Source organism: Dermacentor silvarum, chromosome 1, assembly GCF_013339745.2.
Source record: "Dermacentor silvarum isolate Dsil-2018 chromosome 1, BIME_Dsil_1.4, whole genome shotgun sequence".
Taxonomy (NCBI): Eukaryota; Metazoa; Arthropoda; class Arachnida; order Ixodida; family Ixodidae; genus Dermacentor; species Dermacentor silvarum.
In genome coordinates this window covers 14588656-14611155 of record NC_051154.1, presented here as the reverse complement: position 1 = coordinate 14611155, position 22500 = coordinate 14588656, and the positions used below count along the sequence as shown (strand labels likewise).

The 22500-nt window shown below is 43.5% G+C and overlaps 3 protein-coding genes across 13 annotated transcripts in view; 2 read left to right on the top strand and 1 right to left on the bottom strand.

Annotated features, from left to right (window-relative positions):
* Positions 1 to 12830, top strand: part of LOC119457165 (rho-related BTB domain-containing protein 2) — a 275684-nt gene extending 262854 nt beyond the window's left edge. For all 11 annotated transcript variants that reach the window (XM_049665101.1, XM_049665103.1, XM_049665100.1 and 8 more), the window contains one exon: positions 1937 to 12830. The gene's annotated coding sequence lies outside the window, so the exon portion shown is untranslated. The remainder of the gene's footprint in view (positions 1 to 1936) is intronic.
* On the bottom strand, positions 12804 to 19186 carry LOC119457207 (39S ribosomal protein L35, mitochondrial-like). Its single transcript, XM_037718948.2, has 3 exons — positions 19097 to 19186; positions 18852 to 19032; positions 12804 to 13283 (listed from the first exon to the last, which is right to left on the bottom strand). Exons 1-3 carry the CDS (start codon positions 19158 to 19160, stop codon positions 12917 to 12919), a joined length of 612 nt encoding a protein of 203 aa, XP_037574876.1. The 5' UTR covers positions 19161 to 19186; the 3' UTR covers positions 12804 to 12916.
* Positions 19187 to 19313: 127 nt separating this feature from the next.
* Positions 19314 to 22500, top strand: part of LOC119457191 (MICOS complex subunit MIC60) — a 77972-nt gene continuing 74785 nt past the window's right edge. Inside the window, exons 1-2 of the mRNA XM_037718947.2 lie at positions 19314 to 19418; positions 19838 to 19908. Of these exons, the coding sequence (XP_037574875.2) occupies positions 19329 to 19418; positions 19838 to 19908 (161 nt within the window). The 5' untranslated portion in view covers positions 19314 to 19328. The remainder of the gene's footprint in view (positions 19419 to 19837; positions 19909 to 22500) is intronic.

The window sequence follows — 22500 nt, the reverse complement described above, 5'->3', positions numbered from 1 at the left end:
GAGTGTGCACAGGAGCTTGGCATCCATTAGGTGATTAATCATTTGGCTACTTAAGAGGACTGGTGATGCAACTTGCTTATTGCATTTTTTGAAGCATTACAGATGTAGATATTGTGACACAAAATGTGTGGAGATAGGTTTGCACAAGGCTTACCCTACGAGCGACGGTCAGGAAAGGGCACGATGCTCCTCCACTCCACAACGCACAAAGGCGCTACGGCAGGGTTCGTCAACTCTCTGACATGGTGCAGAGAAGGCTCCGGGGTCACATCGCCAACAAACGCGGGTTTATTCACCCAAGATACAGCTCAGTGCGACAGTCACGGCGCTTACGGGCCAAGGCTCACCGCAAGATCTATTTATTGGAATTATTTATTTATTAGAATTACCCTCAGGGCCAGAGGCATTATAGAGGTCCGCCGGCCAGGAGCTGCCAGGAACACGCGCAGCGTGGCTGGCCTTTTGGCGCAGCAGCCACCACCGAGGTCACCGGGCTCTCCGGATTGCGCGCTGACAGGAACAGTGGGCCGGGATGACCGGCAGCCAGATTAGCAGCGGCAGCCAGATTAGCAGCGGCAGCCAGAGTGACCATCCTCGGCCAGGGGTCAGCGCTTGACTGGGCAGACCAGCCGCAGTTAGCAGCAGCCAAGGCAGCAGGACGCAAGGCTGGCATGCATTCGTGGCCCCCAAAAGCAGGAGTCAGTCGTGGCGGAAGGACCAGGAGCAGCAGGCCTTGAAGTCAGCCTAACGTTCAACGTTAGTCAACCCCTGTCAAACTCTTGAAAACAATTAATGGAACAGGCCTAATCAATTAAGTTGATTAAACAAAAGGCAGACATCTATGAAGATTAATCGTTTTTCAGGACACATTTAATCGATTATTCGATTAATCGTTCATCGATATTTCCGACCCTATGACTGAATGGAAGCTTCATAAAAGTTTCGATGGCGCATGATGGGTGAGCCCCCCTCCATCTCGGAACATGCTGTCGGCTCTTGTCATGTTGGCGTTGGCGTTCCTCGATGACCCACCAATGGACAGCTTTTGCTCCTGGTGATTTCACCTGGAGCACCCTGTTGACATCACGGCATGCGAAGGAGGAACCGAAAAGGCCAGGAGAGCAGCATGGGATTGTTTTTTTTTTATTTGTAGCGTTCCCGCGGCGCATAGCACCACTGCATTCACTAGAGATGCTGGCCACGGCATTCTCTATGCAATGAGCGCGTTTGTTTTAAATATGTAAAAAAATGTCGGAGGTTGTTTAGGGGCGCTTTAAGGAAGGACAGGCTGCGTTTTTGAATGAACAACATAGACGTGTTTGCCCGACTGCAAAAATCAGCCTTGTGTTGGTTACAGCAACCTAATTTCGTCTGTGCTGCAGGAATTGGTAACTGACACTGCAATGGCAGAATGAATATATACACAATTCTAACAATTATTTCATAACTGTAGATATAATTTCCGATGTAAATACTAAATTCCCGATTCTTGTGCCTCGCACTGCCTAGCCATTGGATAAGTTCATTTACCATGATTGAAATGCATTTTAGGGCCCCTTTATATGATGCACATTGGTGTTATTTAGGTGTGCAAGATCACACGCAGCAAATGTTAAAGCTTCTCTGTGCAAAGGCAGCATAAAAACATGATACTATTAATATTATGTATCTTATCCTGCTTTTTAAAAAGTCTGTTATTGTTGTCGCTGGTACTTGCCAAGTGTTGGTGAAAAAAAAAAAAAAAAAAAACGGCTCACATAGTAGTGCTACACGCAATAATGACAAATTGTGTCATGCACGTTATTCATCTTAGTGCAATGGCAGACATATTTGGTGGTGCAGTAATTGTTAAACTCCAATAATAACGATAAACAGCGCTATTTTTTGCTGCCTGGCTGTTCTCAAATATTAACGTACCTCTTGGCCTTTCACGCAGGAGAGAAGTGCAGCCCATGCTGTGCCATCTGTGAAAAAGAAGCACGCCGATCACCAAAGCACCCAATGCCACTGAAGGTTTTTGCCCGGCAGTGCCTGTCTGCAGCCTTTGCTGCAAAGCTGCCACTTCAGCGGCTCCCTTTCCCCACAAGCTCCACACTCACTATGGCAGTGCTGGTCTCACTGCTTCTCATTGGAGCTGTGCAAGGAACCACGCTGTGGGGCCCAAGCAATATCCTCACTTCCTGCTAAGGCTCTCAAGAGGTGCCTCACAGCTACATTTCCAAAGCCTGTACATACTGCAGCCATGTGCTTTTTAAATTGTTTGTTGTTTTTTCTTCTCTGCTGTGTTTTGAAGCTGTGTTTCAAATGTGTGTGGTTGTTTCATTTTCACCCATCAAATGTGCTGTGCAGGGTGCCAGCTTATTTAATTCAAGGGAGTCATGTTCATCTGCTTCAATAAACACTCCTGATCTCGAAGAAGCAGTGATCGGTAGTAAGAAAGAAAAGGAAGAAAGCAAAGCACTTAATGACTGCCATTTGTACATATGATGTAGGTTGGTCGAATTTGACGATAGCCATCCGGGATGCCCCACACTGCCTCTCATCTGGCAAGGTGCAGATGAATGGAGCAAAACAACTTTGAGTACAGGACTTTGCATAACATCACAAATGAATGCCTCAGCTCATTCTGTGTAACAATCGCCTGAAGATTGTTAAAGGTTACTCTGTTCCAGGCTTTCGGGACTGCAGCCAAGGATAGGCACTTGAATGAGATACAAATCAGTTTTCAAACTCCAGAGTAAACATACTTGAAAACAAAATAAGCGAGATGGGGACAGCACTGACTTCCAAATGATTTTTTTTTTACACTTTTACCATGCGTTTTAATAAGGAACTTAAATAATTCCTAAAAACAGTGTTGTAGGGATAAAGCGGCCATTTCTTCAGTGGCGTATTTGTCTCATAGGCAGATATCAGAAATTTTACAAAGAATCGCTTATTAACTGTTTCAAGAAATAACTAATGTATGTTGAACTCATGAACGTTTTTGTTTATTTTTAATTTCAACTAATTACTTTACAAAACATGTTGCAATTGTGGAATTGAAGCTGGTCATTACTTAAGGCGCAAGTTTGCTTAGTGTGTATCCGGAGTTCTGCTGCTGAGCATGAGGCTGAGAGTTGAATTTCTGGCCATGACAGACATGCTCTCGTGAATGTGGAATCTAAAAATTAATGCTTGCATACCAAACATTGGTATACGTTAACCCATTGGCTATCAAACATGAATGCCACGGGGCCCTCCGCACTGGTTTTGTTTTCGGCTTACAGGTGTTATGCAACCTTCCGCTGGGTACTAAATGATAAAAATGTAAGAAATCTAACATCTGCTGTCGTAGACAAGTAGTGCCATCTATTTACAACATTTTTAATCATGTATAGCATTTATTGCCCGTCGCGCCATCTATTAATAAACTTTTAAACCAAGAATTTCTCCAGCCTGCAGCCTGGTGAATCGCTGGCTTGTGGGCGCTGTTGTGGGCATGGCGGTTCACCGGCTTTGGTAGCCAATGGGTTAAAGGGCAACTTCTTCAGCAGCTTTTTTCAGCATATCGGAGAATTGTTTTTTTAGATTCATCTGTGCCTCCTGTAGGATGGTTGAGTTCTTAGAAAATGCACAAATATTTTAAATAAGCAAGAAACAACCATACTGAAACTAAGCTGTAAGAGGCAGCCTAGCGAGGTGCTTTTCATGATGTTGGTGGTGATGTTAGAGCAGGCATGTGCCAGGAACAGGGGCGCTAGAAGCAACAATCTTGAGGCAATGAGTTGAACTACAAAAGTGCTAAACATCCTTTGTGCCACATGATTTTTCTTGGCAAAAAATAATTTTAAAAAGACTGCTTTATCAAGGTCGTGTTGCTACCAAAACTTTTACACCAGCAGACAAGTTTCACACTGTTGTATCACGACAATACGAGTCCTCCACACATCAGACAGGTTCACTTGATGTCGGCAACAGTGCTGCTGCTTTTGTATCACTGTCACTACTAGCAAGCACAGGGTGACCAGTTGAAATCACCCATTTGAAGGTAGGGATCACAACTACGTACACCGGTCTTTCAAATTAACTTGCGGAAAAGCCACACACCTCTCAGTTGCACCATTTGGGATATGTGACCAAAGTGCCCAGGAGAATATATATGGTGCATACTTTAAAATCTACAGACCTAAAATAAATGCTAGAATTGCTCTATAATGTACACCCTGGTGGTCAAAATTAATCCAGAGGCCTGCACTGCAGCCTCTCTCGTAGCCATTGTTTCTTTGGAATATCAAACCCTCTCAGCAATTCTCCCAGAATGTCTCGACAAAACAGAGTGCAACACTGATGCATTGCATTTATGACATACTTTGGAAATCTCAAAATATCTTAAAAGTGGTGGTAAATTTAGGATGCTTAAGTTAACATGCCTGGAGCACTGACAGGCTTTTATTTTGCAGTTGTAACATGTTAAAAATACAAAGTAATTAAAAAGTTACTTAGAGAATTTTACTTACTTCAAGAGTTCATGCTTGATTAGCACACAATATTTGATGTCTACCAGCATGGATTATGTTAGAAAAAAAATTATCCTTACTGCATGGTTAAAAAAAAAAAAATTATGGAAGCCTTCACTGAAACACCTGGAGTTGCTGGCATAGATTCTTTTACCTGTGGGTAAATTTACCGATAGTTAAAAAGCTTTGCATTAGTGCCACTTTGTGACTTGGCAACTTGCTGTGCAGCAACTTACTCTGGCTTATGTGAAGTAGAAGTAGTTTTGTTGTATTAGGAAGGGGAAGAAGGAGGTAGGAAGCATAGGGCTGCGGGCATTATAACTGTCTTTTTTGCTGTTACTAAATTTACTTGTGGGTAAGGTGCTTCATGAAAGCAGCAGCTGGTATATTACAAGTGCTGTGACACAGACATTGTCCACATTGTAGCACCATTTAAGATAATCCCTATATCTTAGTAAGGACAACCAAAGGGACATTGACTAGGGTCATCAGATGAATTCGGGCCAACCAGCATCATTATTATCATCATCAGCAGCAGCAGCCTATTTTTATCCACTTTGTCCACTGCAGGATGAAGACCTCTCCCTGTGATCTCCAATTACCCCTGTCTTGCGCTAGCTGATTCCAACTTGTGCCTGCAAATTTCGTAATTTCATCACCCCACCTAATTTTTCGCTGTCCTTCACTGTGCTTCTATTCACTTGGCATGCATTCTATAACTTTAACGGTCCACCAGTTATCTACTATACGCGTTACATGGCCTGCCCAACTCCATTTTTTCCTCTTAATGTCAACTATAATATTGGCTATCCCTGTTCTGATCCACACCGCTCTCTTCAAGAAGCATACAGTCCTCCAAAAACAAGCCCCAACAAACAGTGTGGCTACTTCATTAAATAGAATACTTCATTAAAACAATATCTTGTAAATGTACCAGTTGTGATACAAATAAAATTTGCATGTTATATGTTTTTACGCGGTAGATGGTTGGATCGAAAAAAATTCAGGGGAAAAAAAAAACGCAGAAGATTGTCGCAGTACATTGCACTGAACAATGCTGGTCCCTTTTTGACTGCTCTTGTTACTGATGAGAGCTATGGATCTTGATCAATGCTCCAATCCAGGCCATCTGAAAATTTATCCACACAGTGTAAATTGTGAATGCACTTTTATATTTTGGTTTTGATTGGGAGAAGAAAAAAAACCTCCAGTGCTGACAAGTGACTGATGAATTTTCATGTGTGTGTCAAAACAAGAAACCCAAGTCTGCTTGTAATAAGTGGAACTGGTTTCCCTAGTGCTGATGCATAATGTAGCGCAGTGCTGTCCCAGCTGCTTCATTTTCCCCCTCCACTATTCCTTCCTACGATTATGCATTGTCAAAATAGAGGTCTGCAGCCACACTCCCTGCAGTCCCCCAATCTCGTGTTTTGTTTTCAGCTTACTTTTCAGTGCATAAGCATTCTTCTGCGAGAAGACATGATTAAAGAGCACAAAAAAAAAACTGACATTGCACGAAAGAAAAGGATAAACACGAGACAAGCGCTTGTCCTGTGTCTACCCTTTAGTGCCGTGCTTGTTTCTTTTTTGCTCTCTTTAATCATGTCAAATCAGTCATATTTCTGCAAGAAATGAATTCATACGGAAGTCAGTGCTACCTCCTGTCCATCTTGCATCTTTTGCACTCGTTCATCTTTCCTCTGTAGTTCGAAATGCGAGTCCCCAGCTAGCTCAGACTTGCGCCTTGCTTTGCAGAGCAAGTGTAGTGAAGGTTTTTGCAGATGTCATAACATGTGTGCTCCTATCTTTGGCTACTGTCCTACAAGCAGTTAGTGTGCTGTCATTCTAGGGCGTCGCATTTGTATTTACTTGTACACTGACAGTCAAATTAACCAGTGCTCTCATTAAGCATTACCTTGAATATTACAAGCATTCACACCAAAGGCTTTTATATACTGCCTGCAAAATCAACCGTAAAAAAAAAAAAAAATTGTCCAGGGCCATATTTAGCAGGCACTTTCTGGTTTCGTAATGAGCCAATGACGCTGAAATGATAAGTGTGCTTCATTTTAGTGCTAGTCATTTCATATATTCTTATTCACCTTTGTCAGTCATACATACACATTTTGCCTACGACTTAAAAATGATACCTGGGTAAGGGTGCTGTCACTTGCGACCATTAAGGGCATGCATTACTTTTTGAACAGCAAGTTTTTCCAAAGTATCATTTCAAGGTGAACTGTACAATGGTGTTCCTGTAGTACTTGAAGGCCTGCATTAAAGTTAAATTGATTCTTAATGTGCAGGGTACGATACATCTGTACTTCATCTCAGTAGTTGTGCGCACTTGTGTAAAAGCTGCGATTGTGGCTTGTGCAATTAGGAGACGGTTCTGAACACTGCTGTAGTGCCCCAGGTGAAGCCTCATTGATGCCTCACCTCCTCTGCATTCGTCATGCACGCAAAACCGTATGGCATTAAAAAAATGTAATTTTCAGATCACTTGACTGCAGGACTGCTCCGACTACATGCAACACACCTGTGCCATGTACCATAAATACAGTTGTTCCTTTAACAGTCTGCAACAGTATTTGTGCAAGGAAAGACCTCCCTACAAATTCCACTGTTAGGCAACAGTTGCAAGGACAAAAACATTTTGAAAAAATCTTAACCAGGGATCAGTGGAAGTAGCCTTCAGAAGGACAAAATTTGTATTCAAGGATGTAGTGGATCGTTTCCTGGGCAGATAAAGAGATATTACCTTTACAGACCTTTGGGGGCTTTGATAGTGCAAAGAGAAATCTAGAGGGTAAGTACTTGCAGCAAGCCTTGAGAAATGAAATAAGTATATTGAAAAACGTTCCCTGCTCAGAAGCAATATTGAAGACTTGCTTCTTTTGTACTTTTCAATTGTTAACAGGTGAAGGTTCCAAAAGTCACATTCACCATAGCAAAAATGTTTTTTAGCCAGGGTTGTTAAAAGGGTAAATAAGGAAGCTGCCAGTGAATGCTGCACAAATTTAATTGTATAACAGACTGTGGGAAAGATTATGAAACAGCACAGTCAGTGGATATTGCTTTGTGGAGTTGCATGGCCATGACCAGCAAGGTGCATATTGAGCTTCAGTGTTGGTCAATGCTGTTTGAATTGTCCTTGCATGTGTTTCCACACATGTACATAATACACTTCACTGTGTTTTGCAGCACCCTACAGGCTGGTGTTGTATTGATGTGTGCAAAATTTGCAAGCACATGAGCACACCTGGAACAAGGTGCTTGTGATGTTTCAGGCATTTGAGATTGCACATTGCTTACATCTGTCAACAGCAGGGGTTTGACAATTTGTTGCTCGAACTGACTCGCCTGTTATTGGCAATGCCAAGCTGGCCACAAGTGATGTTGCCTCACACATGCGGCTTGTAGCTATGTGTCCAAGCTATGTGAACAAGCCATATTCGCAGCAAAAAGAGTGTGCATGCTCACTAGTTTGTAGCAGACAGTTCCCCTGGGAGCCTTGCTTGTTTTGGTAGTCACGTATTTTGAATCCAAAGATATTGGTGCTTTAGCAAAGCAAGATAAACAATGAAGTGACCTTAATCATTGGGTATGTTTTCCACCATTCATTATGGTTGCACGCTAAACATGATCAAAAGGTGTACAGAAAAGGCAGTTTGTGAGCATAATGTTCAGTTTGGTTGTGTGTATTCTGTGCTGCCATGAGTAACATTGAAAGGGCAGTAAATAACATGTTCAGTTTTTGTGGCTTTAACCAAGGGAACAATACCAATGTGTGATGTCTAAAAAAAAGAAAATGCCTTCCTGTTTGTGTGGTGTGCAGTGGTGGCTGTATCTGTAGTTAATTACTTTAATACTGCATATACATATGCTCAAAGGTCTCTTATGTCTGCTGTTGTTTGCCTTTCAGGGCATGCATACCGTGTGTCCAAGTAGAATGTAAACGAAGGTGGCCAACCATTTTTACCAAAGAACAACTAGGCCGTCGTAGTGTGCCATATGTCACCTGTGTTTGGTTCTGGGTTGCCCTGAACTGAAGCCAAGAGTTTGCATTCACTTGCTATATTTAACATTCCATGCACTTTGTTATCATTGACAGCATGAATACAAGTTTCTGAGCTGCCACAAGCTGCTTTATGATCTGCCCGCTGGCATGTTCAACAGCTAAGGTCAAAATCGTGATCAGTGAATGGTTACTGTATACAATCAGGTTTTACAAATAAATATGTTCTGCTACTCGGAGCACATCCTCTAGGCTTGTGCAGGCTTTCACTGCAACTCTGGAGGCACACATTTCCCCAATATCACTTTAATCAGTGCATAAATACATTAAACCTTTGAGTAATCCATACAAAAAACCTGGGCAGTAGTGGTGAGAGAGATTCAATCTGTGCTTCTTCCACAACTCGGCATTGCTCTCTGACGAGCATCTTCCATATTTAGTGAAATTAATTTCCTGGTTTGTCACCAACCTATGAAAACATGTAGACTCCCCCAAGATATAAAATCCAGCCAGTCATTGCTGTCATTGTACCATGGTCAGTTTTTGGTAGGTTGAGAACAAACCAGAACATTGCCATCAAAAAACTGTTTATTAAAGAAAAATGACCATGGTACCAATACACAGGGATTCAAGAGCAAATAAACTGTTTCCTTTAAAATTGACAAAAAAATTGAGTACCGAGTTCAAGTTGATATTGACCAATTCTTCCTCAAGAGCAGCCTTTGGCAAGCTTTTGTATTCCGAGTTTACACGTTAGTCTCCCTCACAGTGACACTACACAGTAGCTGAGAGGGTTTCAATCTAGGGTACTAGGATGCCATGGGTGTCAAAGTTTGCAGCTAGCCACCATTCAGTCACGTAGCTGTTTGGCAGGATGCAAAGCAATCGCGCAGGGCTGAAACCGTCTCCTAGAGCTGCTTGGTAATGGCCATTGTTCACTTTCGAAGCTCTTGCACACGATGGCCTGCTTCAAGCAATGTGATTCTGCTGCTTCTTTAGTCAGAGAGGACACATTGCCATTAGAAGTCATGATGGCTTTTCTGGCCTTGAACACAAAAAACCTTGTCACATTGAGAAAGGTCGTGATCTTACAACTCTCCATGGGCAGTGGCTAAGGCGACTAAAACTGCATGCTTTCTTCATTCCCTACTACCCTGCCCCTTGGGTCAGAATGGAAACCGCTACATTGGAACAAATATGCTAGACAGGTGACAGAGGGGTTGACAAAGACTAAGTGAGGCAACTAGACAGACATCATGTGAAAGTTATCTGAAGCTGTGTTCTCAAATACCTCGCACACACCCTCGTAAACCATTTTCAATCATTTACCATCAGCCAGACTGTTTCACCAACTGTTGTGAACCAAAGGATAGCTTTTCCTCAGAAATGCACTAAGTTGTGTTCATATGTGCGCTCATGATTCATACTTGCATTTTCCGGTACACTCTACTTGTGTTCAGTCAAACTAGTTCAACAAAATATGGTCCAATACAGAATTGCAAGCTGCTATGTGAACACAAAGGATGTTTAAAGTTTCTGGATTGGCAGCCACTGCAGCTTTTTATCAGCAGAAGTGAAGCCAGTGCGTGCCTGTACTTCACCTTTGAAAGAGAGCCAGGCCAGCCAAAGCCTGTTTACAGCTCAAGTGCTTTTGATCTGGTAATGTAAATGCTAGACTAATTAGAAAATAAAACTCGTTTCTGGCTAAAGTATTGTCTTTGGTTGAGGACCCATAAAATTTGCCAAAATGTTCAGGTTGCATCCTAAAACCAGTGACACAAAGGTATGCATCCAGCAGGATCTGGATGGCAACATTGACGATTTTAAACTCTCGGGAAGTGAGATGAAAGCACTTTCTATTCTCCACTATTCGGAAATGTTTTTCCATGCCCATGGTAAGATTCCGGCAGTCTGGCTTCCCTTTCAGGACATCATGTCCACTCCGAAAGATCTCAAGAAAAGGGGAAAAGAGAGAGGGGGGGAAGAGAGAACCTCCTTCATGGACACATGCCCCATCACATTTAAACAGATATACGACTTGCACAGTGTATGCATCAGTGGTGCCATTTTGTAGCGAAGGCCATCAACACATACAGCAGCCTGAATATCAAATGTGGGCACACTGAGTCTTCAAGCCATTTGAATGTATATCTCGCCAGATATTCTTGGTCGCACTGCTCTGCCCTGGGGAGCCAAAAAGTTTAAAATTAAAGGTAATTAGCTATAATTCTGACGTGAATTAAAGTTCTTATATCGCAAGCCAACTGTATTCAAAAGGTGTTTATTCTCAATGTCAACTTCACTTGATCTATACTACATTCCCTTTCTCACACAGTGTTCCTTCCAGAAGAAACATGCATCAGTGGCCACAGACAACCTAACAAGTATTCAGCACGCTGATTGAACATAATACAGATAGCTCAAACATTCAAACACAAAAAGCACTTGAAATTTGTTCAGTTTTGTTAAGCATGTCACTAGTGGTATCTTGTGTACTGTATAGGTTTGCTCTGCCATTTATTCGAACTTACTGAAAGTGAAGCAAAACCGAAAAATGTGCTTAGCACATCAGGTGTTTCATGGTAGTTGCATATGGCATGTTTATGGAAATGCAACATCCTTCACAAGTTTTAATTAATGTGAGCCTAGTGCAGCTGTTGCATGTTAACACGTAGCCTACTAGGCTGGTCTAGCATATTTAAACAAAATTTGAACTGAAATGCAAATATGACTTGTTTCAAGAACTTGTAGTAATGTTAGCCTAGTGCAGTTATTAGACACACAAGGAGTGTACTAGATTGAAAATCGTCTCTCCAGCATGCCAGTAGCAAAAACATTCCCCAATTTGGTTTTACAACTGAACGCTACAGTGCAGCCTGCTTTTAGTGCACCAAAACTGCAAGTTTGACTAGACCTTGAACTTGACTTTGCTTCAGGGCAGCCCAGGACAAAGGAGAGCTTAGACACTGTGTATAAAGCATGCTAGTGGAAGGCATCTGCCTTTCATTTTATGAACTGAGCCTGAAAGAACTGTACGGTCGCTAGGTAGTTGGGTCTCCATGTTCTTTGCTTCACAAAAAAAGGTTGTTGCTCCAGTTAGCATGTGCGTTGTTAGATTCTATGTTTAGATCACTTTTGACAGCATCATGCCAGACAATGCAATTTGAGTGTTGTAAGCCTACAAGAAAGCTTTTGATGTGTGTATTGCCTAGTGTCAGGGCCAGGGCTGTGGAGCTGTCTACAGAGTTTCAATCATTTTGGAGTGGTTCTGCCCTTACAAGGTTGGGAAGCTGGGAATGATGTGAACAAAACTGGCAAAAATTAGTCTTCAATTGCTGAAATAATTGCTTTAATTGTTAAAGGAATGGTGGTGAAAAGCCCATGAAATTGAAGGTTGCAGTCCACAGCCCTGGTTAGCAGATTGGCATAGATCTGCATGCATATACTACACTGGCTACTGCACTTAGGCCAGACGTTTTGGTGCGACAGGTGTGCCGCCCTCAGGCCAGTCCTTTTATTCATGAGCTGTGTGTAAAAGAAATCCCCAATTGGAACCCTGATGGTGCTGCATTGCACGAGGAATAGCTACTGCTACATTAAGCTGCATTCACACGACATTGCAAATCATGATTTGAGCTTGCGGATGGCGTATCATATGATCATACGTCGCCCGTTCCCGCAGTGTTCCCTCGATCCGTAATGCAGTGGAAAGCCAAATCACTGTTCAGATTTTCGGCTCAGTCACATTTGCTCTGTCGCCCATGCTTCTGGGAGCGAGAGAACGGTTGCTCCGTCCGCACTGTCACCCTTTGTCGTGTGAATGCTAGCTGTGAAGTGATCCGAAGCATGACTGATTCGTCTGCGATCACGTCAGTCGTGTGAAGCCAGCTTTAAGAACCACTGTACCAGTGTGTGTGTGTGCCATCATGCACGCTGGGGTTTGTGTGCTCCAAGTGTGTTGTCCACATGGCTGTGTGTTGTCTTCCACACCTGAGTTTCACTGTTGCAAAGGGCAATCCCAAGATAACCATGAGGCTAAACTTACCACCAACTGCCCCTTACCAGCAGATTGCAGTTCACAATGAACATGATTGGGCTCCTCAGACTGCAGTGCAGCAGTTTGGTGTCCCTGCTGGGTAGCTCATTAGTGCAGGGTTGTGTCAATGCTGCCCAAAATTGGCTAGTCCACTGCTTGCACAGCCTTCAGAAGCGTTGCACGGTATGTTCCTGTCATGGGCACATATGTCTATTTTCTGTATTCCACTATAAAGTGACAAAACATGGTGTGAAATAAAAGCTGGCTTTTATATGCACACTTTATTAATGACTATCTGTTATGATGCAACACCCTACATACAAAAGATGGCATGTGACAATTCCAGGACCTACTACATGCCACTTACCACCAAGTCTTCTTGGCATGCAAGAAATTGTTCCGTTCATGGTATGGCTCATATGGATCATCAACATAGTATTTTGGCCTTTTCCAGTAGTCTCCAACCATTTTGTCCAGCATTTTAGACTGAGTCCTGTTACAGATGACATGTAAACGCAAGCCTTGTAAAATGTGGTCGGGCTTCTTCCACAGCTTCTTGGCTCGACCAGATCGTGGTCGTATCCACAGGCCACAATTCAGGCGCATGAACCTTTTGATCACTGCCTTGCATGTTCTCCGCTGTCCATTTCTGTAATTGAACTTGGTGACGTTGCGAGTCTGCTGAACGGCCACTTGTACAGCTGTTCCCGGTTGCAGAAGTTGCAATGTCCTGCAAATGTTATTCGACTAAGTAGATGAGCTTTAAAGACACAAAATGTCTAACTGCTAGTGTTATGTCCGTGCAGTGCACAAAAAGCTACAAGAACGTATCAAGGCACAACCACATGATCCAAATACTTCACATCTGCTAAAAACCAAAGGGAACCATCGGAATGCATGTGCAGTGGGCCTTGCCAGTACCATGATGACAGTAGTCCTTGCCACTTTCCCGCTGTACGAAGGGAGAGGTTCTTTACAGTACATTGCGGAATGGTATTCTCTGCGTATTCTCCACATAGCATGAACTTCCGTATAACCTCCAAAAGCGTATGTTACAATAAAAAATTGGCAGTAACAAGGTGTCATTATTAATTGGGGACTAATAAAGTGACATTTCGCGCTTCTTTCGGAGTATGCAAATTGAGCTGCCAGTGCAAGCCAGTCTTCTCTGCCAGGTTGCAAGGGGAGTGAGAATTTTTGCAAGTACTATAGGTCCGTTCGATTCGCCTGCACCACTGTGAACCAGTTCACGGTGGTTCACGAGAAGTTCAGAATTGTGCAGGCCCAGCGCGACACTCGAAACGAATGCCAAGGTACAGACGCGGTGCAGACGTTATGTTATGTCCGACTAATGTGCACGGAGTGCGTAAGTTTGAGAGGTCTTGAACTGCAGATATCATCGAGTTCTGGGGCGTATACACACACCACAGTTGCGTAGATACATCAGACGTGCATAAGCGGGGTTTTAACGGCGCTCGTGCCCGTGTGCTGTGTCGTCTGCTGCGCTGCTGCTGCGCACCTGTAAGCCTGCACCAAGGCGGCACCGACAGTGGAGTGGGTGCTGCAAAATCATGAACCAGCCCTGCACCTTTTGAAACGAACGGCGTGGTTCAGCGGGCGCCATTGCTGCACCGCTGAAACAAATGGCAGGGTGCAGCACCTCGTGAACTAGTTCAGGCGGTGCAGGCGAATCGAACGTACCTTCTGTGTAAAAAACGTGGCATTATTTTGTATACTTCGGCAGTGCCTTGAGGACACCATGGAGCGACAGGGACACCACAGCTGGAACCTGGACTGGTCTGTGGGTTGGGGGCATGCAGAGGCCTTGGTGGCCCCAAACCCATGGACTGCCCTTGTTCCAGCTTTGATCCCCCTGCTGCCCATTAGGTGCCCTGGAGATTCTGTGCAGGCAGCACAGAATCTCCAGGGTGAGCACACAGTGTGGTGCTGCCAGTGCCGGAACGAAAGTTGGATCATGTGCAGAAGCGTCTGTTTCAGCGCCGTCGTGTGCTCCGTTTTTCGTTGTACTGCCGCAGAATTTCGGTTAATTGTAGTTTTATGCACCATGCAGCGCTTGTTTTGTTTTGATTGTAAGGTTTTATATGCTGTATGAGAATATCCTATATTTCTCCGTGCTAGTTGGGGCCAGATTTTGCTCTACGTACTACCACAGAAATTGAAAACACGGTAGCTTCCACAGAAGTTAAACAATAGTTAACTCCTGGTGGCAAACTTTAAAGCTCTGATATACATGTACGAAATAACAAGTTCCATTCACAAGAGTAAAGTAGTTTAATATGTGAAGCAAGATAACTGTGGCTAATGGAGCTAGTAATTTACATTTTGTAAATTTACGGCATTTAGTTGGTTTGAACATATGAAGGGATCTTGTCGTATATGCTTGTGATTTATTGGTATGTTTTGTTTTTTTTCTTCCGCGCGGACAATGTGCGCACATGCCTGTATTGCATCGTTCAGCTGAGCCAGACCGTTATAGAAATGCACCTCCATTATCTGCATAACTTTACACTGCAAGTATTTTCCTGACTTAACTTGCCAGCAATATCCTTGGTGAATAAATCTCTCTAGTGGATTTTATCACGCGTGCAATGCAAAGCTTTTGGGATAAGCGTGCGCCTTTATTAACCTGCATAAGAAGCGCATCATGCAGCGTAATAACATTGCCTTCGCCCCAGTGCACAATAACACAGACGATGAACCTTTCTGTAATTTTCTGTTTTTAGTGTAGCGGACACCCCAGGAGAACAAGAGAAACAAAAAGAAATCGCCTAACTATAAAGCGAGATGGGGAGTGGTCATATCTTTGTTTTTGTACTGTATAGTTCATGTGATTTTATCTCCTGTTTGTATTATCTAATAGTCGAGGCCATGTTCATTTGCACTGCTGATGAAATAAGTCAAATACTTTTTTTCTTTCCACTACGGCAAATGTTATCACCAACTATATAACCTGGCTGTGTCTTGAACATAAGCAGTTTTTGGCAGCAAGTTGATTTACTGATATCAAAATTCTGAGCAGGAATTTTTAACCTATCTAGGCTGTTGAAAACATCTCTGACCAGTTTACTTTTGCATAGACCAGGTCTTGTTGCTATATTCCAAACGAACAATATGACGAAAACAAGAACAAATGCCGGCCTTGGCTGGGTATATTCCTTACGAGTGCACTAAAGAGCATCTAAAAGGCCCCAAGCAACCTTTTTCTGTTCCAATATGGCAGTCAGTACTATTCAACGACAAGCGGCAATGCTTATTAACAATTAAAATAAAATAAACATCCTAAATCACGGGATAAAAATTTGGAGGACACTTTAAGCTCTGCCTTTAAGAGTGGAATGCAATAGCATTCAATGATCCCTGAATGCTTGTCAGGCTTCCCGACAGCTGCAGCTTTTTTTCTACACCTTTGCCTCTGCGCGCCACTGCCGTTTTACGCTGCCGAGGAGGCGAGAGCCATCTGGACGGTGTTTTTGTAAGTAACCTACCCGGACGAGCTGCTGTATGAATGGTAGAAATGCTGGAAAAGAGGTTTTCGAGTTTCCTAGTAGCAGAATTATGTTTTTTCATATATTCAAATTATAATCTGACGCTCTCATGTCTGTACATTATGGTTAAGTCGTACTTTACGATTTTCTGACAGATTTTACTTTGAGAAATGCAATTAATTCACCTGCGCATCTGCGCCACGCGGAGGGCCTGTGTGGTCGGAGTGGTTCAGGATGATTTTCTCAGTCGCAGATGCCGAGACCGACGCCGGATTTTCTGCGACACGGGGCCTTTAATGCTACTGCGTTAAAATTACCCCGTGCACTCTCGCTGCGGCGAAGTGATGCCACGTGATCCAACTTTCGACGCAAAAACGACTGCAGCGGCAGCACTTCCAGTGGTGGCCCTTATGCTCAATAATCTCAGGTGCTCTCCTGAAGCCTCCGTTGGCCAGCATTTTTATTTTTGCATGCTAAGTGATCTCATAGGACCAAATCACACAGTAAATGTAAATTTCTTCAGGCATAAAGTAAAGCAATAGAAGGAAGAGGTGGGCCCTTTTGATACTTGGGCTCCCGTACTTGGGCTCAAGGCAACACTGAGGGGAACACCGCATAAAATTGTATATTTTTGCGCCGAATGTCAGGAGGATGTTGGGGGCTGTGGCTCCTCAGTGCCATTTCTTTTTTCTCCCCCCCCCCTCCCCCCCCCTTGTCCATTGCTTAAATTCTCACCCCCTGCCTTTAGGTCTCAAGGGCCAAGCAGGTTTGCCATGGCACACACAAAACATGCTTTTTACCATTGTCCCTTGAGCCCAGTAAGGACTACTACTATGGGCATGCTTTGAGGCAACGGTGGCACAGTTAAATCGGTCTACTGTCAGAGAGGATGTGACACTAGAAATTATCACAACCCTGACAATTCCTTGGGTGTGAAAAAGTGCTTCTTTTAACAAATATTAATGATTTTGTAACATACTCGCTTTCAGCTGTCTGAATATTCTGCAGAACACAAATCCTGGGAATATTAGTATGCATTTATTTATGTATTTATAAAATACTGGCCTAATAAAAGAACGCTGGGAAAGCTGTTTGATGTCAGAGGGAGCATCTTTAGCTTGTGCCGCAGAAGGCATAGCTTACGAAAAGCAGAGGATCAGATGTTTATATGCTTGTTTCAAGGTAAGTTATTGTTTACTGTTATGCCGAAATATTTATGGTTTGATACTTTGTGCAAAGGGGATGATTGTATACCGAGTTGTCTAGGTATGCTGCCACTGTCATTAACTCCTAAAGCCATTAAGCTTATCTGTGCAGCAGTGCACAAATTTTATTCGAAGTTCAGACATTAGGCATTTCAAGCCATTAAATATGCCCGCTTGACAGGCACGAGTAACATAGCCTTGCACTTAAGTAACTGATCTAACACCACTCCTGACCATGGATCCTGTTAACCAGCCAAAGCCACATCGTGTATTCTTACTTTGATCCTAGTGAAAGCTGTCCGCCAACAACATTCACTACAATTGGCTGAAACAACAGAAACAGATAGGTCAGCTTAACTGTGACGAGAAGAGACAATATTGCCACGTGCATTTTGGGCTTTGCATCTGTGCCGGTGACTTTCGAATGACGAGTGCTATCGCGTGTAAGCACTCGCGCAAACCTACCGCGATACCAGATGTTTGTCTTGCTGCACGCTCGCCTTCTGTAGTTACCGGTGTCTATCACCACTCGTGACAACACCAAAGTTGGGCCATCAACCACAACAACATGTGGGCTCCAAGATCAGTCAAGTATCAGATGTCACACTTTTGCAAATGAACAGGGTACCTACCGTAAAGTGGATTTATGGTTGTTGCACAGGGCGGCAGGTGCAAAAGCTCATTTACATTATAAAACTTGTCGGTAAGCAGTAACTATTACTAGAATGAGTAATGCTCATACTAGTAATATTTTTTCGTTTTTTTTTTTTTTTTGGTAACAGAACGTTGTTTGCTCCAACTTAAAGAAATGTGCGAACTGAAACGTTTATAGTGTTCTCACAGGACGTGCAACTGTCAGCAGAACGAAAGTGTCTAGGGCCAGAAAGCCATGTTATGAGGGTGTGCTGTGGATGTGGCCACACTCAATTGTATCGCTAGACGAGCCCCGCTACTTCAGTAAATAGAGGTACGTACATAGCCAGGGGGGGGGGGGGGGGGGCAGTTTTCACAAAGAAGTGCTTGCTTTGCGCTAGCTGTTAGTAAACTCAAAACACCTGTCACCATAGCCTGCTTACCTAGTGCAACGGATGAAGAAACGTGAGTATGATGGTGTAGCTAGATATTTTGACATTACCAGCCGACAATGCTACTCGAGGTTGCAGGCAACTTGTCCTGCTTGCAACCTGGTGCAGCCAACTAATTAATTAGTTCAATTAATTAATTAATTCAATTAGTTTTCTGCATTTTGGCTTATGAGCGCTGTTGCAGATGATAATCAGACAAACTTTATTTAAGTTTTCATTTCTCACTCCCTGGTAATAAAATAGCACGATACTCGTGCATTACACAAATTCAAGAAAACAATGAGCTTCCTTCACCACCTGCCAACAAATGATTGCAGTTTCGCGAAAGGTAGCACAGCACACTCAGTAACCATAGTTGTTAATGATCACAAATTTTTGGCACCTGCTGAAACGGAGCCGGCAGTGTCTGCACAAAACAGCGGATGAAAAGCCATATTTAAGGTTTTAAGAAATACGTTGGTACGTGGACATCAATCACCGGAAGAAAAGAGAAGAATCGCACCTTGGTAGAATTAAACCACGTGAAACAATGAGAGGCTTCAGGCTTTGTAACTGGAGCGATGCAGAGAACGAAGAGCCCAGATTGCGAGCAGGACACACTGTGACGAATGATCGCAAGCTGCCGGTGGCCCCTTTGGTCGCCGCTGTGAAGGTACGGCCAACGCCCACCTTTACAATGTTACCTAAAATAAAAAAAAATATGATGTTGTTTGCTCAACTGTTATTTCAATGCGAAAAGAAACTTACTCAAAAGCGAAGGCAGCGCACGCGCACCTAACAAGCACGCCATACTTGTTTGAGGTATGGCCATCTGCAAGCGTCGGTGATCAGCGTATTCAGTTAGTAATAACCTGTTCTACAGGTATGTATTTTTGTTTTCAGACTGTTATTGTTGCATTATTTGTATATTGTATAAGAATCAAATATAATATATACAGTGTTGTCTATATTTATATATGCATGTTCGTACGCAACGAGCATGCGAATTCGGCCTGCTGTTTTCTCTCGACTGGCGGCCGGCAAAATGTGGCGATCTACACGAAAGGTTTCTCAACGATATTCTCTGCTGGTAAGCTTTTACTGCGGCTCTTCACTGGAGGTTGACAATGAGCTACACGACTTCATGCGCTTTTATGCCTGACAGCTTGTTCTCGCCTATTTTGGAAGTTTTCAGGCATGTAAAGCACGAGGTAACCCTAGTTCTTGAGTACGCACTCAAGGTTACATTAGGATCATATTTGAATAGGTATGAAGGGCACCGGTTGTAACAGTTTCATTTCATTAACAGGTAAACGTGAGTGTTATTTGTGCTGTACCAACATGTCATCTGAGCTGTTGCTGCTGCTCATTCTGTATTTGATGAGTCGTTTGAGGATTGTGGGTCGAACTTTCTGCTAACTGATTTGTATGTACAGTACTTGGTTTCTTGTAGTTGGAGGAGCGAGGTCTGCTGTCAAGTGATGTAATGGTGACTTCAATATGTTTCAGTTCGCCGGTAGACAACAAAAATCTAGACCTCCCGTTCAGAGCCGGCTGCAGTCAACCAGCTCCTCCACAAGGTTGTACCTCTTCGTTGTTCCTTATATGCTATTATGTCACGGCACCTCAGCTTTCGCCGCGACTTCCAGGATTTTGAGAATTTGAGTTCAAATGAGTGACAGAAAAAAAAAAGAGCGGTTCTTGTTTGCCTCAATGTGACCAAGAAACCCGTACGGGCTCCGAAACGTGCTTTTTCACCTTGTACTTACTAGTCAGTGACTGCAGCGTCTTCATTGAAAGTAATTTTGTGCTGGGGGTTCTTGGAGTAGCGAGAGAGAGAGAGAAATAAAGGATAGGGCAGCGAGGGTAAGCATAAAAACAGTCCGGTTGGCTACCCTGCACTGGGGAATGTGGATTTTGTTCTCGAGTAGTTTATGGTACTGTGCTGAAGAGCCTTTCGAAAGCGTTACGTTTCGGTTTTACAAAGCTTCATTTTACAGATTCCTGATTTTACATATTGTGGCTTCCATAATAGAGTAAAAAATAAGTTTTGGATTAAACTTCATTTTCAAAGCATAAATAGAAAAACCAAATATGTTAAGAGAATGATGTAGATTATTTCATCTGTGCAATAGCGTGAAGCAGCAATAAATATGAAATATAGCCAACCATATTGGCTGACAACACGATCCTGTATTTCTTTTAATCGAGGTATTCGTCGAGTCAAGCCAGTTTTTGTGAATGTATTTGAATTGCCATTTTCATGGGCCAATCCTAGAGATAGTGCTCCAAAATTATGTGCCACTGGGGCCTCTGGTTGCCATGATGTTCTGGACACACACGCACATATATATTCTCAGTTAGCTAAGGCGTGGCGCTGCTGAGCACGAGGTCGCGGGATGAAATCCCAGCCGTGGCGGCCGCATTTCGATGGAGGCGAAATGCAAAAACGCCCGTGTGCTTGCATTGTAGTGCACGTTAAAGAACCCCAGGTGGTCAGAATTAATCCGGAGCCCTCCACTACGGCGTGCCTCATAATCAGAACTGGTTTTGGCACGTAAAACCCCACAAAGAAGAATATATATATACATATATATATAGGCGGCACCTTTATTGCCGGCAGTTCCTTCCCATTGGCCGCCCACGGCTGAGTATGATCTGCCCAGGAATGAACTTCCGTATAACCTCCAAATGGATATTTTACAATAAAACAAATATGCAGTAACGTGTCATTGATTGGTCTGTGGCCACTAAAGTGGAATCTACCTATACTCCATCTCACAAGTCGTTTGCAGCACTGTGGAAGCTGCAGGAGTCCTTAGCCAATAGGAAGGCCGAATGCTCCTCGAGATGTGTTCATCCGTGCATCGTAATCTTTTCAGTGACTGCTGAATTTGCTGTGTACGACATGCATGCGCAAAGGTGCTAAGATGTCACGTAGCGCTTTAATGTATCATGCACCAAGCAAAAACACTACTCTCTGATCCTGCCATTAATCAGACAGTTACGCCCGGTACTGTATTCCACGGTACAAGGATATTGCCTGATAATGTGATTACGTCTCGTACCTTCGGCAGCACTGCAAACGACTTGAGAATAAGTATAAGCCCCTACCCCCCATGCCGGTTTGTTCGCTCCCCTTGGCAGGAACTCTCCATGTCAGGCCTAGTGGTGAAGCCTAGGGAAAGGAACATGCCGGCATTTGCCTCCAAAATTCTGCTGGCAGACGAGTCGCATGGGTGCAGGCAGCCAGTGGGAAAAAACTGCCGGCAACTTTTCGCTCATCCTACTCTGCTGGCTGCCGGCAATATAGCCACTATCATATATATATTTAAATAAGTAAATAAACATAAATAAAACAGTCCAATGGCCAGATTCGAACACGGGACCTCTGGTACAGAAGCCCGATACTGTAACCATTATGCTGCGGACACGTGCGTCCAGAACTCTTGTACTTCTGGAAATAAATCTGTATTTTATGTGACCTCTGTAGTACATGCATGCACAGGTGCCACCACTAACAGTCTGCGTACCACACAAACCCTGGACAAATTGTCAAGCACCAAAGCTGCGTGATAGCCCAGCATTTAGTGCATACGGCTCCCAGTTACACTTTGCTGCAGGAGTATGAGTGCTATCACCAGGCAGTGGTGGGCAAATTGTTGTTTTGCTTTGCCTATGTTGAAGCTGGAAATGAGGAGGAGGTCTGACAACACAACGGTAGCGTGACAACAGCGGGAATCTGCGTAGTGTAGAGCTCATGTTAGTACCTGCACAGTGAAGTTATGCAGTGAGAAGGGCCTAATTATGAAAGACAGTACACTTTAATGATGACACAATCTGCAGAGAAATGCATACGCCATTTATTGCCATGCTGTAGTAGGTCCTAGAACTGTGATTCACTTTGGTGATTGTTGATGCAACGTGAAAACGCAAAGCGTTTCCTGTGTGTGCTGTTGATATAACAAAATTCCTAGCTGAAAACCTGTCTTCCTGATGCTTTGGCTGAACAGCTTGCTGAAAAGCCACTGCCAATTCTGGCAACCAGTGATGCGGTGCAGCATGCTGGCATTACCATATTAGCCACCTACATCATGCATATGAAAACCATGTGACGCACAGATTGATAGTGTGCTGTTGCGACTCCGAGCACGCACGGCCTGATGGCGTAC

Coding starts and splice junctions, on each gene's coding strand:
- LOC119457207 (XM_037718948.2), bottom strand. CDS start 19,160: ATGGCCATACCTCAAACAAGTATGGCGTGCTTGTTAGGTGCGCGTGCG. Junction 19,033..19,096: donor TGCGCTGCCTTCGCTTTTGA/GTAAGTTTCTTT, acceptor TTTTTATTTTAG/GTAACATTGTAAAGGTGGGC. Junction 13,284..18,851: donor CGTGGTTTAATTCTACCAAG/GTGCGATTCTTC, acceptor TAACATTTGCAG/GACATTGCAACTTCTGCAAC.